The sequence below is a fragment of the Sinocyclocheilus anshuiensis genome, unplaced genomic scaffold (genome assembly GCF_001515605.1).
Source record: "Sinocyclocheilus anshuiensis isolate Anshui unplaced genomic scaffold, SAMN03320099.WGS_v1.1 scaffold807, whole genome shotgun sequence".
Taxonomy (NCBI): domain Eukaryota; kingdom Metazoa; phylum Chordata; class Actinopteri; order Cypriniformes; family Cyprinidae; genus Sinocyclocheilus; species Sinocyclocheilus anshuiensis.
In genome coordinates, this window is record NW_015551077.1 from 11,612 (window position 1) to 28,515 (window position 16,904).

At 34.6% G+C, this 16,904-nt stretch overlaps 2 protein-coding genes across 3 annotated transcripts; one reads left to right on the plus strand and one right to left on the minus strand.

The window, feature by feature from the left end:
• The first annotated feature begins 2,028 nt into the window (after positions 1 to 2,028).
• Positions 2,029 to 8,613, plus strand: LOC107662437 (serine beta-lactamase-like protein LACTB, mitochondrial). 2 transcript variants are annotated; one of them, XM_016452462.1, is made up of 7 exons: positions 2,029 to 2,412; positions 2,669 to 2,777; positions 3,605 to 3,671; positions 3,885 to 4,075; positions 5,029 to 5,332; positions 6,136 to 6,301; positions 7,843 to 8,613. In XM_016452462.1, the coding sequence occupies exons 1-7, from the start codon at positions 2,159 to 2,161 to the stop codon at positions 8,369 to 8,371; spliced, it is 1,620 nt and encodes a 539-aa protein (XP_016307948.1). In that variant the 5' UTR covers positions 2,029 to 2,158; the 3' UTR covers positions 8,372 to 8,613. The 2 variants fall into 2 exon arrangements, with proteins under 2 accessions (XP_016307948.1, XP_016307949.1); XM_016452463.1 differs by having other exon boundaries at positions 2,669 to 2,771; positions 7,843 to 8,612.
• Positions 8,614 to 13,442: 4,829 nt separating this feature from the next.
• On the minus strand, positions 13,443 to 15,630 carry LOC107662467 (pro-neuregulin-4, membrane-bound isoform-like). Its single transcript, XM_016452510.1, has 3 exons — positions 15,494 to 15,630; positions 15,249 to 15,401; positions 13,443 to 13,718 (listed from the first exon to the last, which is right to left on the minus strand). Exons 1-3 carry the CDS (start codon positions 15,628 to 15,630, stop codon positions 13,640 to 13,642), a joined length of 369 nt encoding a protein of 122 aa, XP_016307996.1. The 3' UTR covers positions 13,443 to 13,639.
• Positions 15,631 to 16,904: the final 1,274 nt, after the last annotated feature.

Here is a 16,904-nt window from a genome sequence, read left to right on the forward strand (position 1 = left end):
TGGGCGGCGTTTTTTTTTTTTTTTTTTGCTGAGTTCGCTTACGCCGAAAACCATGTGGTTCAAAATGTGCTCGTTTTGAATTTGAAAAATATGATGAAATCATATTTGGTTGTGCCTCATTCGTTTTAGTCATTTTAAATGTAGGAGTATTAAATGTATGTCATACAGAAATGTACAAAGCTAAAATAAATATAAATAAAACCACTCCGTTTGACATTTTCTAAAGCCTGGGGTCTGTCTTTGAGGTGTTGTTAGTGCTTCAAGTGCACTTGTGCTCTGAATTGCTCGCTATATTCACTACAGAGCCTTTCATCTCCTCCCACTCATTGCTAAGAGGATGTTGCTTCACAACACATGCTAATCAGACCATCTGCTTCCAGTTACATACAGTATTATATTTGATTATTCTGTTGCATAAATGTCTCCCTGGAAGATTTCAGTTGTAATGTCTAAGCAGTTGGAAGGTGTAGAATGTGACATTGCAGGACGTGAAGTAACCGAATGCGTTCATACGGTTAAAACCACTTGATTACAAAACCAGACCATTTCAGCCAAAGTCTTTCTTGAGGCTTTACTGTTCAAACTGATGCAACATTTGTGTTGTTGGCAATAGTGCTACTATTGTACAAACTGTAAACAAACTATTATTGAGCTTTAAGTTGGACTAATTCAGGGTTGTTGTTGACTGTTTCAGCATATCTTGACAAAATGAATGCTGAAAGAATCCACTTAGCGTGAATAAAAATGGCTAGTATATAATTATAAATATATGTTGTGTATGTATAATTTGTATTAATATATATATATGTATATATATATATATATACTTGTGATCTAAACATTACAATAATATATTATCTAAGCATTTAAGCATTTTGTGTAATATAATTTCATCTTTTTTTGAGATATAATTTTTTTTCTTCTGATATAAACGTAATAATATACTTACAATAATGGTATATTTTTAATATGTTTTCTTCTGATGTAAGCATTTAAATATTTTTATATTTTCAAGGATTTTTTTTATATTTTTTTTACATTTTTTTTCTATATAGATTTTTTCTTATCTAAACATTACAATAATAGTATATATACTTTTATCTTTTTTGAGAAATAACGTTTTTTTCTTCTGATCTAAATATATTATTTAGTTTTTTTTGTTTGTTTTTTCTTCTGATCTAAGCATTTATTTATATCATATTTTATACACGTATCCACACACAGAATGAAGAGCCTCTGGCAAGGTGAGCTGCTGTTTACACTCCGTTATCATGAAAGATCCGGTAAGTCGCACAAAAGTAATGATTGTTTTGAGTGAACAGAATTCACTAGCGCAGAAAACATGAGCATGTGGGTTCCGCCGGTCCTTTATACTACAAAGCGATATGTTAACTGATCGTTCCTGTTAATAAACACACAACAATGAATTATGCGTCACTAAACTGCCTGTAGGCTGTGTAAAGTGACATATATATTAATATTTGTACTTAAAATGTCAAAATAACAGCTGTGACAACAGCGCTGAGGCGGGGCCTGCTGTCAAGAGCAGAATACCCACGTCTGATTGGCTGACATCAGAGTCACAACTGTCATACGAGCCAATCAGCCGTTGGTTGGTCAAAGTCTCCACAGTTTTCATATTAAAAGACCCTTTACCGTTCCATGAATAAGTAAGTGTTTTTCTTTCACTATCCGATTAAATCTCATCAACATTTAGATTAGTTTGATTGTTCACTCCAGTTTCCTTCACTATCCGGTCAAAAAATAACATTTTCTGAAAAAAAAAAATAAAAATCACATGCAGGCAGACGTAAACATTTTATTTGGTTAAAACAAGTTCAAACGGTTAAACGTTTGTGTTTAGATTGTTTATTTTGAAGATAATTAGATGTTACAGATCATGAGATTTTAATACAAATATGCTAAATATAATTTAATTCAATTTAAATATAATTACTTATATTCAAATAAATATATATATAACATTTTTAAAATGGCGGGCCTCTATTCTGTAAAATAGTCCGGTTGTCAGCTGTCTGTCTGTCACTGCTTCTGCGGAGTTCAAACGGGATCTCTTCAGGCTGTACTCTTCCTATAAACTATTTCATCCTTTTCCCCATGTATTATTATCGTTATTATTATTAGTGGTAAAGCAGTCATGTCTCGGTTACTGTGTATATCACGGGGTCTCATAGGCACACAATGGAAATTCAGTGTTCAGAAATCCGAGCCCTTTGCGTCTTTGTTGATATCCAGAGTGAAGTTCAGAGATCAGCTGATGAAGAGACTAATTTCAACAGGCAGGAGACCTGTCATCACATCCGACAACAACCGACACCCGGTTTTATGGCTGTTCGGTATCGGGACGGGTTTTGTTCTGGCTCTAGGGCTGAAGTATCGTGATTCTGCGTCAATAACATCTTTTTAAAAATTTGCTTCAACGTTTTCGGAGATGTGAGCTCCAGGGCGTCAGCCGTCGTTCAGCGCTCATGAACCTGCCGAGAGCAACCTCACCTCGGCCAGATCTTCTGGAATTTGCCTCTGGCTCTGATGCTTCTGTAGTGGCTAAACATGAGATATCATTCATTTTGGGTAAATCTATAACTTTAAAGCTGTTATATCAGTGTGCTGCCTTTGTACTTTTGACTGAATTGCCTAGCAACTTTTATGATGGCTGTTGTTTATTATCGCACCGAAGACACAGAGCCCAGACTGCCTCCAAATACACAGCGGCTATAGAAACCAGCAGAGACCTGCTGCAGCGGATAAAGGTACAGGTATCAGGACCACGCTTTATTTACTACTATACGTTATTACTTTTATGCCATTTATTTATTTTTAGCATATTAGTTTGTTGTGTGTGTGTGTGTGTGTGTGTGTGTGTGTGTGTGTGTATATATATATATATATATATATATCTGCCGAGAGCAACCTCACCTCGGCCAGATCTTCTGGAATTTGCCTCTGGCTCTGATGCTTCTGTAGTGGCTAAACATGAGATATCATTCATTTTGGGTAAATCTATAACTTTAAAGCTGTTATATCAGTGTGCTGCCTTTGTACTTTTGACTGAATTGCCTAGCAACTTTTATGATGGCTGTTGTTTATTAAATGTTACTATTCAACAAATAATATTTTAAATAAATAATAGCAGTATTTAATTATAGTGTTTAGTATTGAGAAACGGTGTGCGTGTGTGTTAGTGATGGTGATTTCAGCTACATTATACTGTCATTGGATGTGACAAGAGACTGTTTTTATGAATGAGTCCGCAGTAAAGACTTTTATATTGAAAGACACTGAAAGAGGGTTGTAAACAAGCAAGTTCTTTTTACTTTCAACAACACCTTGTAAGACGCAGCCAACAAATTGTTGTCATCTGAAATCACCCTAAACAGATGAAAGGACAGTAGGACAAAGATAGTAGTTCCGCACAAAAGAGGGTTTTTAAAGACTCTGCATTGATGTTTCTTATGTATTTACACACTCGTGCTGTCGAACTGTTGTATAAATGCAATATTATATTGCTCATATATATTCATTTTAAATTTATAGTTCAGTTATAGTGCACAATGACCTACAGACAAGTCATATAATTTTGCAGGATGAAGCTGGAGCTCCTGGGATGGTTATCGGAGTCTCAGTGGATGGCAGTCATGTTTGGTGTGAAGGTAGGAAGTCTCCCACCGCACACTGATGCTTGGAAGGCTCTTGGGTAGTCTGCACTACTGTAGGATTTTCAAAATCCATGCATGCTTAAAATGACACATTTATGTGATGGCCACAAGTCCTCATCCAAGTGCACCAGTCCTTTACTCACTTCGAGGCCTGTGTTAGAACAGTAGCTCAGAAAGTGACCACTGGCTGTGTCTGTTGTCTCTCAGGGGTTGGCTATTCAGATCTGGAGAACAGAGTGCCTTGTGGTCCGGACACAGTGATGAGAATCGCCAGCATCAGTAAACCTCTGACCGCAGCCGCCGTCGCCAGACTCTGGGAGGACGGCAAGATAGATCTAGATGCTCCTGTCCAAAAATACGTCCCAGAGTTCCCACAGAAACGATATGAAGGAGAGGATGTGAGTACATCCATTAAAAATATGTTTTTAATTGAATTAATTTATAACTAAACTGATTAATGTGAATTTATTGCTCACCTTATTTGTTAATAATGTATGAGCTAGATGAGTAAAGTTTGAAGCCTTGTCTGAAAGTTCTAAACTTTGAAAAGCTTTAAGCTTGAAGATTTTACTCAAAATCAATAAAATGTTGTTAACATGATTTAGCACATTGCTAGCATGTTACCAGCATGATTTAACACATTTTTAACATGTTTTTGCATGTTGCCACATTGGTAGCATGTTTTAGGATGTTGATAGCATGATTTAAGGCATTGCTAGCATTAAACATGTTGCTAGAATGTTTTTGTATGTTGTCGCCTGATTTATCACACTGTTAGCATAATTTAACATGTTTATAGCATGATTTAGCATGTTGCTAGCATGAATTAGCACATTGGTGGCATGTTTCTAACATAACATGTTGCCAGCATGATTTTTCTAGCATGTTTAATGTGCTGTTTGCATGATTTAGCACATTGCTAGCATATTTAGTGTGTTGTTAGCATTATTTAACACATTGCTAACATGATTTAACATGTTGATGGCATGATGTAGCATGTTTACCATGTTGCTAAAGCTTGATTTAACACATTGCAAGCATGTTTTAACATGCTGCTAGAATGTTTTTCCATGTTCTTAGCATGTTGCTAGCATGAATTAGCATGTTCCGAGAATGTTTCTAGCATGATTTAGCACATTGATAACATGTTGCTTGCGTGGTTAGCACTTTGCTTGTTGTCCTAGCATAAACGTTAAGCTTTGCTTGTGATGGGCAGCTTCAATACTCTAAATGTGTTCAAAAGTTTTGACCCCCTCAATGAAAGTCTATGGGAATTTTCATCGTTTTTGCCAAACCGACAAAATAATTCATTCGGTTTGGTTTAGCATTCTTCCCACTCTCCTTAAACCAGGTAACAATAACGCCCCGGATGCTCCTGTCCCACTTGAGTGGCATCCGTCACTATGAGAAAGATGGCAAGAAAGTGCGAGAGGACAGGGAGAAAGCCAAGCGCCTTCTGAAGCCCCCGGAGAAGAGCTCAGATGAAAACAAAGAGAAGCCGAAAGCGGAGGACAGCAGCGCTAAAAGCAAAGAGGCCAAAGGAGGCCTGAGGAAAAAAGAGTTTGAGCAGGAGGAGTATTACCTCAAAGACAACTTTGAGAATGTCATCCAGGCTCTGGACTTATTCAAAGATGATCCGCTGATTTTTAAACCCGGTATGCTTTCTAGGCATGGGCCGATTACCGGTTTCAAGGTATACCGCGGTTTGAACATTTCACGGTTTCAAAACCACTAACGTTAATATTTTCCGTTATACCGTTCCTGCGGTATGCGCTGTTTTTCATGTCTCCTAAAAGACTGAAAGTGTAGGAATCCCTCAGGTTGAGTGCAGTGTAGAGAGTAACACAAGCCTCCTCCTCCTGTTGGTGCAAGCGAGCGGTCAGTCACGTGTGTGTAGGATGGCTTCCCCTGGAGCTTACGCGATCGGCAACCGGCCGGTTTTTGTCTTATTGCAAGCAGCTCGTCTCTGTTCTGGACTTACACAAACTGCGTTGCAATGCAATCATTTTCCAAAATGTCATTTATGTTAAAATATGAAGTCTGTAAACGCCCATTAACACAGGCCTGAGACGCTGAAGACGGACGCATTGAAGAGAAAAATACTGTAGCAGGCAGATCACTCACTGTTCATGATGCACGAACTATTGGAAGAAAATCCTCAATATTGATTTGGGGGGTTATATGAATGTGTTTCTGAGGGGAACTGCTTTCACTACACACAACAAAGCGCTGTTATAATGTGTTGTGAGGTTGGGTTTATTTTTAGAGCATCTTGCCTTGATATCTTGATCTTGATCTTTTGAAGGAATAGCTTACCGTCATTTACTTACTCTCATGTCGGTCCAAACCTGATCTCTCTTGGAACTCAAAATGAGGAGTTCAGCAGAATATCTCTGTTGGACAGTGATGTTTCTCTGCAGTAATTTGTCCTTAACTCTGTGTTATACGACTGCTGTAGGTTCTACGTTCCTGTATTCGACGCATGCATACACCCTGCTGAGCGCCGTGGTGGAGAGAGCAGCAGGTCAGCGCTTCCTCGACCACATGATGAAGATGTTTCAAGAGCTGGGCATGCTGAACACCGTACCGGACGAAAACGACCCCATCATGTACAACCGCTCCAGGTAAAAGAGACATTAAACATGCAATTTAAACATAATTGATGAACATGTTGTTCATTTTCTGAATTCTGATTTTAGGGGATCAAAAAGTTAAAAATGTCAGCATAATAAAAATCCACTGATAAATAAATAAATGTTCAAAAGAAAAAGTTAAAAAAATATGATGCAAAATATTAATTTTGTTTGTAAATATTAATATTTTAATATTAAGTCATGTGGAGCAGTGTTGTTGTAACTAGTAAAAAATGACAAAAGCACATAACAAAATTACTAAATTTAAACTAAAATAATATGAAAACTGAAAATATCCAAATAAAAATTAATTCATAATATCAATAAATACTATAGTATATAAATAATATATGTATATACTTTATATACTAAAGTATATAAATATATATATGTGTGTGTGTTTTACCTTGAAAAAATATATTTTAAAACTTTTTTTCGAAAATAATGATTAAAGGGATACTCCACCCCAAAATTAAAATTTTGTCATTAATCACTTACCCTCATCTCGTTCCAAACCCGTAAAAGCTTCGTTCGTTTCGGAACACAATTTAAGATATTTTGGATGAAAACCGGGAGGCTTGTGACTGTCCCACTGACTGCTAAGTAAATTACACTGTCAAGGTCCAGAAAAGTATGAAAGACATCGTCAGAATAGTCCATCTGCCATCCGCATCATCGTAGCGCCATTTTTGAGAATATGCGCTGAACACAAGCAGCGTACGCTATTCTACGTGTATTTACGCTTTGATTTGAACGAAAACAGCGCAACTGTGCAGCGCGGCTGACACAGAAGAGCGTACGCTGCTTGCGTCCAGCTGATATTCTCCAAAATGGCATTACAGTGATGCGGAGAGACACAGAGACGAATTGTTGAATGAAGTCGTTATTTTTGTTTTCTTCATGTACAAAAAGTATTCTCGTCGCTTCATAACGTTACGGTTGAACCACTGACGGCAGATGGACTATTCTGACGATGTCTTTCATACTTTTCTGGACCTTGACAGTGTAATTTACTTAGCAGTCAATGGGACAGTCACAAGCCTCCCGGTTTTCATCCAAAATATCTTAAATTGTGTTCCGAAGACGAACAAAGCTTTTATGGGTTTGGAACGACATGAGGGTAAGGGATTAATGACAAAATTTTGGAGTATCCATTTAAGATGTGTACATTCACATATTTAAGGTGTAAAGAAAATATGTTATTACTTTTTACTTGATGGTTACACCACATTACATTTTTAGAGTTATTATTTGAAACTTTTCTTGAAAATGGTATAAAAGTGTTTCAAAATCATAGTAAAAACCAACCTGTTGTTTTCATATGATTGCACCATGCTTTCTTAAAGGGGTCATATGATGTTGCTAAAAAGAACATTATTTTGTATATTTGGTGTAATGAAATGTGTTTATGCGGTTTAAGGTTCAAAAAAACACATTATTTTCCACATACTGTAAAGGAAAAATTGAAATCGCACCATATGACCCCTTTAAACACTCATTGACCTGTATAACATCTCCCCTGTTCCCTGCAGGTTCTACCACTTCAATAAAAAAGTTTGTGTTGTGAACTGCCCCTATGTGGACAATTCGTACAAATGGGCTGGAGGTGGATTTCTGTCCAGTGTGGGTGACCTTCTGGTGTTCGGTAACGCTCTGCTCTACAGCTATCAGATGGCCGGACTGAAGAACACAGATGGGCTGCTTCCTGGCTTCCTCAAACCCCACACGGCCAAAGCCGTATGGGCACCAGTGGACAAAACGGAGGCGTCATGGGACAAAGACGGTCTGTACGCCCAGGGCTGGCTGGTGGTGGAGAAACGGCAGAAATACGGTCAGTGCCGCAGCCGCAGACATTACGTCTCACACACAGGGGGCGCTGTAGGGGCCAGTAGCGTCCTGCTGGTGTTACCCAGCGACACAGCGAATCAGATGCAGCTTCCTCCACAGGGGGTGGTGGTGACCATCATCACAAATATGCAGTCAGTGGGGCTCAATACCACCGCGCTGAAGATCGCGCAGGAATTTGACAAGGCCAGGGATGAAGAAACTGCATCCACTTGATTTATAAACACTGCTGTGATCCTTTTGTTGCCATATTAAGAGATTTGTGGTAAACATCAGGACGCTTCTTTGTTTACAGTGCTGAGGTGTGTTCATGCCTCAGTTATAATTAAACATTTGTGCCAAGTGCTCTTTTAGCTCTTTTATACATATAGGAGCAGTCGAATACGTTGAAGAATTAAAAATGTATTATGGAAACCTCTGTGACGGCCTCTTTATCTGATTTTTTCATTTTCCTCCTACATTCGCCATGTCATGCTCACGATAAGTTCAGTTCAGTCTGGTGATTTCTCACATTTATTACAGGGAAGTTGAAAAGCAGTGACGGCAGTGCCCTAAAACTATTTTAATTAATTTACTGAAATTCTTTCAAAACCTCATATTAATTTTAAAGTTTGTGTATTTGTGCTTTTTAAAATGTATTTCACACCACTGGAATACTTAAGTGAACTGAACAAAGTCAAAACATGATTACAAATGATGAAAAACAAAGGAAAAGAAATACTGTAGCTAATAATAAAAATAATAATAATAATACACATTCATTCAAATTTTAACAAATAAAAATGTTCTGTCATTCTAAAATATAAATTATTTCTATAATCCTTTATTATTTATTTATACACACACACACACACACACACATTCTGTTCATACAGCACACAAATGTCATGCATAGTAATCACCACTAGATGGCAGTCATAATACTTTATTTAATACCTACCTTTATTAGTAGAAAGAAAAGAACGTTACAATAAATACAGTTTTTTGTACAAAAAACAAATCAGATTTTTGATTATCTGTATTACCAATTTACCAGTAGTCACATTTTTAGTCAAAAATTATTTTAATGAGGTAAACAGATATTGGTGTGCATAAAAATAAGCAATGGATTATTTCTTTTTTCTTAAATATGACATTTATTCAATTCAACTTTTTTTAGTCATTATTAGTATATAGGTTTATATTTGATTATATAGTTTATGTACAATATTAATTCTTTATTTAAAAAGTGTATGCTCAACTGATATAGCAGTTAAATCATTTAAAATCATCAACTGTTTGTGGTCTTTGACTGATAGTCAGTGACCATTTCACCAGCACTCATCAATTTAAAAATATATATTATTGTTTTTATTGTTGTTGTTATTTTTGTTATTATTATTTTTGTTGTTATTATTGCTGCTATTTTATTGTTGTTGTATTTCTTTGTTGTTGTTTCTTTTGTTTTTGTTATTAATGTTTTTATTTTTGATGTAAATTAAAATAATACAAGTAATTTTGTTGTTATTATTACGGTTTTTGTTTATTTTCATTACTATTATTATTTTTATTGTAGTATTTTTATTTTTGTTGTTTGATATTTTTATTTTTGTTCTTGCTATTTTGTTCTTATTATTTTCGTTATTTTCTTTTTTGCTATTTTTGTAGTTTGATATTTTTGCTATTATTGTTTTTATTTTTGTTGTTATTTTAATTTTTTTGACGTTATTATTTTTGTCATTTGTTATATTTGTTATTATTTTGTTGTTGATGTTATTTTTGTTATTATTTTTGCTGTTATTATCATGTTTGTTGTTGTTATTTTTGTTGTTTTTATTGTTGGTATTATTTCATATTATTGCTCCCTATTTTTGCTATTATTGTTTTTTATTCTATTTTTGTTGTTGTTATATTTATTATTATTACTTTTGTAGTTGATGTTATTATAATTTTTTGTTGTTATTATCATGTTTGTTGTCATTATTTTTGGTATTTCATATTATTGCTCCCTATTTTGCTATTATTTATTTAATTTTTTTATCCTGTTTTTGTTGTATTTTTGTAATTATTATTTTTGTTGTTATTATTTAATACTATTACTCCCTATTTTTGTTTTATTCTATTTTTGTTATTACTTTTGTCGTTATTATTTTTGTCATTTGTTATATTTATAATTTTTGTAGTTGTTATTTTTGTTATTATTTTTGTTGTTATTACCATGTTTGTTGTTGTTGTTATTTTTATTGTTATTATTTGTGGTATTATTTCATATTACTCCCTATTTATTTCTATTTTTGTTGTTGTTATTTTTGTTATTATTATTTTTGTTGTTATTATCATGTTTGTTGTTGTTATTTTTGTTATTATTATTATTGTCATTTGTTATATTTTTTATTTTTTGTTGTTAATACCAAAAAATCCCTATTTTTTGGCATTATTGTTTTTTTTATTCTATTTTTGTTGTTGTTATTTTTGTTATTATTTTTGTCATTTGTTATATTACTTATTATTATTTTTGTTGGTGGTTTTATTTTGTTACTATTACTTTGTTGTTATTATTATTGCTCCCTTTTGTTAAACCAATGTTAATCAAACTCTCACCCTCCCTCCCCACAACAACATTCCCGGCGGACACAACTTTCTTTAGCCACAGGCAATATGCACTACAACATGCGAACTCTGTAGTGTCTTGTAGGAAGCAAGAGAATTATTTTTTTCACTCAATACTGTTATCATTATCATACTCACCATACTATACTCTGAAAGCCCGTAATTAAAGCTGCATAATAGTGCATAAGCACGCGAACCTACTAACCTTATTCATCCTGCCCCGCGTCCAACTCACCACAGCCAGGAAGAGGGGCATAACGAGAAGCTGGATTGGACCCCATCCGACACCCACCGAGCGAAGCATCACTATTGATCTTCAGTGTCAGTGAGAGATATAAAGCAGCGGCTCGCTATGGTAAGAGTGCATCACCTGGTCAAAGGCGCTGAGGGCGTGAGGGCGCCAAACCACCTGACGCTGCGGTGTCGGCCCGCGGCTCATTCCCATAGATACGGCGGTCAAGTTAGTTTGACGTTTGACATTCATTAGACATTCGTTGTTTTTTTTTTTGCCAATTAAACTCTTTGCAGCTGTTATGTTTTGAGCCCCAACTGACTCAGATAGACATAAATATATGCCCTTTACTTTGCACAAGGCTTAATTTCTAGGGGAAAAAATGTAAAAAAATAAAAATTACCATTTAAATTAATTAAACAATTTAACTACGTGACATTGTAATATAAAACCAATACTAAAATGTTCGGGAAAACATCCGTATTATTGCACAAAGCTCCGTTTTTGGAATTACCATTTTATGTGTTTTATAATAATTTTACAACTTTAAATGTATATATAAATCCATTAAACGACAACACCATTTGATCTAAAGGAGATATAAAGCAGCGGCTCGCTATGGTAAGAGTGCATCACCTGGTCAAAGGCGCTGAGGGCGTGAGGGCGCCAAACCACCTGACGCTGCGGTGTCGGCCCGCGGCTCATTCCCATAGATACGGCGGTCAAGTTAGTTTGACGTTTGACATTCATTAGACATTCGTTGTTTTTTTTTTTGCCAATTAAACTCTTTGCAGCTGTTATGTTTTGAGCCCAAACTGACTCAGATAGACATAAATATATGCCCTTTACTTTGCACAAGGCTTCATTTCTAGGGGAAAAAATGTAAAAAAATAAATAAATAAAAATTACCATTTAAATTAATTAAACAATTTAACTACGTGACATTGTAATATAAAACCAATACTAAAATGTTCGGGAAAACATCCGTATTATTGCACAAAGCTCCGTTTTTGGAATTACCATTTTATGTGTTTTATAATAATTTTACAACTTTTAATGTATGCAGTAATATAAATCCATTAAACGACAACATCATTTGAGATAAAAGTATCAAACCAACTGTAAAATATTCAGAATATTATTCCCTATAATGCACAAGGCTTGTTTTTTCGGATTATGCCTTTATTGTTTTTATGAATCAATATTTTTCATGTGTTTTATATACTGTACCCACTTAAATTAATTAAACTCTGACACAGTTTGAGATAAATGTATCAAACCAACTGAAAAAATCTCTAAATATGATTCACTATAATGCACAAGATTCATTTTTCAGATTATTATTTTTTTCATTTGAGATAGAGATATCAAACCAACTGTAAAATATTCAGAATATTATTCCCTAAAATGCACAAGGCTTGGTTTTTCAGATTATGCCTTTATTGTTTTTATATACAGTACTGAATCCATATTTGTCATGTTTTTGGTTTTTCAGATTATGCCTTTATTGTTTTTATATACGGTACTGAAAACATATTTTTAATTTTTTATAAACTGTACCCACTTAAATTAATTAAACTCTGACACCGTTTGAGATAGAGGTAAGGTAGATTAATTAATTCATATTCATTTAATTTTTTAAGCATTTAAGATGGAAACTCAATAAACCATTCCACAGAATTCAGTTTTTTTAAATTGAAGGTTATCTAAATATTTAAAACTTTTGACAGTCAGATTTAATAGTGAGAGGAAAACACTGGTAAAACTTTAGGTAATATGCATCCATCTGGTTCATTAATTTCACTGGAATCACATTGCATTGTGGAAGACATTGTGCATTAATTGTGCTCTGTTGTACAGTATATTGCACATTTTGGCACATACAGTAGTTCATCTAGATATTAGACATACAGACTGTGCACAGTATACACACATACTGCAAAAATAGTAACATGCTTCTATAACATGAACATGTTTGATTTTTGAAAAATATTTTCTTTGAATAGTGTCTGATTATATTTTATAAAATTATTGTATGTCCAGTCCAGTGGTGTATATTAATGATTGAGCTTGTTGTTGTTACTTACATTTAATGGTAAAACATTTCAACATTATGAAGGAATTTCAGTATAATCCAGTAGAATTGAAGGAAATAAAAAAAGGAATGTGTATAATCAAAGTTTCAGCCAAAACAAAAACAGCACACTGTAAAAAATGTATGTACACGGCACATGTGACCATTATAATATAAATTATTAAGTCTTCTATATCTAATTATAATTAAAATCAATGCTAAGGATGCTCGTTTTGAAATGTATTGCTTTCCATTGAACATCTGATATGGTAACAATTTGCTTGTATAGAATCTGCATCCTTTTTATATATTTAAATTAAGATGTTTTAATTGACAGAACTAATTACAAAATCTATGAACATTAAGAAAGATATTTTGAGAGTAGCTGGCACTTTGGGCTATTGTGCAGCTGACACATTTTTCACATTGAGTCCAAGACCTCCACAAGGGGGCGATGTTACAAGGTAAAGTCATAGACTGTATGGGTAAAGTTGTTCCTCTATCAATAATGGAGTCGTCCAAAACATCAAAGCCTCTTTTAGTAACCAATGTCGAGTTCTCATGATGCATCTGAGTTTGAAAAGTCGAGTCACACCGTCTGACTAGGCCTTCTTGAGTTGACTCTCCAGTACTCAGGTTTTGGTTGACTCTGGGCATTTCTCTTTACTCTGGGAATAAATAGTAAAGATAGAAAAGAGTGTTCATTTCTTGTAGGTTTTGGGGGTTAAAAAAGATAAAATAAAAGATGATGTTAACATATCGATAAGTTGACAATCTTTAAAAGAATATTCTGGGTTCAAGTTAAACACATTGGATGGCATTTAAAAAAAACAACAACAAAAAAAAGGTTGATTACCACAAAAAAACTTGAACTTTGTTTTTTTTTTTAAAGGTTAGGATGAGGCATTTACAAAGGAGGTCAATTGGACCGAACTTTGAAGGATTTAAAATTCTACATTTAATTGTATTATTATAAAAGCACTTATATTTCTGCACTAAAATCTGTGTGTAATATCTGAGCTGTAAAATTGTTCCCATCATTTTAGGATTTTTTTGGCGCTGTAAAATTTGATAAAATGTTACAAAAGGTTTGTTATCTATTTTTTCCACACACTTATACGTATATTGTTTACTTCTTGTGGCTATTCGGGCTATACTTGTGAAACAGTGAATATTTTGAAGTTCACAAATGTCCATAATTATTCACTTCCGTTGTGTCACGCTGAATCATTCACTCAACCGATTCGTTCAAAAAATGATTCATAAACAAATGATTCATTCTACTGTGGCTTCATCTGGAACCAAATTCGTTGGCGGAGCGAACAGATCAAGCAACTGGCGATATAGTGTCCAAAATGTAAGTTATTCACTATGAACTATTTACAGAAATGTTGTAACCAGCTTATTTTGCAAGGTGGAAGTAAGCTATTTTCTATGAATGTGTGAGACTTCCGTTTCATTAGCCGTCCCAGGTAAACAGGCTAACTAGAAGAATAACAAAGTGCAGTAAATGGTAAAACAATGCGCGCTGCAAAATCAGTATGTTTAAGATTATGATTATACATTGAAATTCTATCATAACAAATACCAATTGCAGTTTTGCGATATAAAGTAGTATAACGGACTGTCTTTGAACAGATAAAATAACTGGAAGTTATTGTGACACCTATGACACCGGAAGTCTCGCACATTCAAGTTACAAATGGTAGCGTTCTTGCGGTGGATAAAAAGCAAGTATTTATAGGTATTTTTCAAAGTCTATTAGCAGGGCTGTGATTACCTCACCGCCTCGTGCCTGCTGTGCAAGAACTAATAATCTTGCTCATGTGCTTAATTATATCAACTTCCGTTTTAAATGCTTTAGGCCAGTGGTTCCCAACCCTGGTCCTGGAGGCACCCCAACACTGCACATTTTGCATGTCTCCTTAATCAAACACACCTGATTCAGATCATCAGCTCATTAGTAGAGACTCCAAGACCTGAAATTGGTGTGTCAGAGAAAGGAGACATACAAAATGTGCAGTGTTGGGGTGGCTCCAGGACCAGGGTTGGGAACCACTGCTTTAGGCTACTGTAGACAGTTCTTTTTATTAACTGAGAGACGAGTTTTTGTGATAATCCACCGCATGTTTCTTTATAATGTCGATAAAACTTGTGTTGAATGCTTAACTTCAGTGTCAGAAGCGCATGTGACTCACTTGCAGATGTAGTAGATGACCACACCGAGCACCACTAGGATGAGGAGGGCGATGATGACCACAGCGGCGATCATGCCCTTCTCCTCACTGTCCTGCAAGAAGCTGAACAGCTGGAACTGCTCACATCTGCTGCCCTCGTAGTTTGCACGGCATCTACAGGACAAGGGTTTCATGCAAAACATTTCATAGGTATTTTATCATGTAAATGACAAAACAAGAGATATTCTGTTCGTGAAGATACTTACACACATGTGGGAGTAGACACCGAGGGTATTTTAAAGCATGTTCCTCCATTCATGCAAAAGGTGGCTTCTGACCCAGTGCAAGGGACACCGTGTTCTATAACAAGAGGAAAACCAAAGGAAACAAAGAGTAAATGCATCATTTATTTATCTCGCCTTTATTTTGCATTTACTTTGCATTTGCATTTCGAGAATTCCACATCACGGAAACAACATCGTGTGATTTGCACATGATACGATTTTATATCTAATTCCTTTTCTTGTTATATTTTTATTATCTTTAATATTTTTCCCTAATTTCTTTGTTTTTATTACCTGCCATCATGGGAAATACTGAATAGATCTTCTCGTAATGGAAATTTTAACTGACAGCAGTCACTTGATGCACACCTGAGAACAAAGTAGTAAATGTGGTCAGGTTAGCTTACATTTGTTCAGAAAGTTTACATGTTTTAATCCTTTTTTATATATATATATATATATATATTAATCAAATGTTTTAATCATTTGGTTTTATTGGTTGCTTTGAAAGATCTCAACATTCATACAGAATGAATATGCTATATGTAAGAGATGATGATCATCATTATTAATAGCTATGTATGTGTACATTTTTTAAATGGTATATTAAAAAGTATTTTTTTTATTAAATGTTAAATTGAAATGTTATAGTATATTCAGTGGATACTGTAATATAGTATGTTATAGGATATTCAAATATATTATAAATATATTAAGTTATCACATTAAGTATAATAGTATCTGTATTTTAAACACTCAGTTGATTGTATTGGCTATGAAATGTAAAGACATTTTATTTAATGAAAGATGTTAGATTTATTTAATATCTCAGTTGTTTCTCTTAGACAGCAATGAGATTAGATGGAAAGCAAATTAAGGCTTTTGATTGAGTGTCTTATCAGATTTTCTTTCAAACGTCAAAAGTTTTCAATCTGAAATCAAATGTTTCTCATTAAATTCCACATTAATTTCATAGCTCTGTACTCAAACTGTGTTTCATTTGTGTCTGTTTGGATTTCACCTAAGAAATTTTAGGAGAAACATCTGAGACAAAGTTGATATTTAAATGAAACATTACTAAGAACCCCATTCAGGCTCCCAATCCATTTCTGAGCAATACAACTTTTTCTAAAAGCATAATTCATAACTTGTCTGTCTCATGATGACTCACCTGTTTACCGGTTTTGTGCTTGACTTCATACACTTTTCGAAGGCTTCAGTTTTAGAAAGTTTGCTGAGATGTTCGAAATCCTAATGACACACCGTGTTTCATGGAAGTAGCAGTGAAGACTTACCGTCCAGGTGAAATCTGTCTTCCTCAAATAACTTCTGAGTTAAATGTCACTGTGCGGTTCAGAGTCACATAAGTGTGGTGGGCGGATCCCTTTGAGCT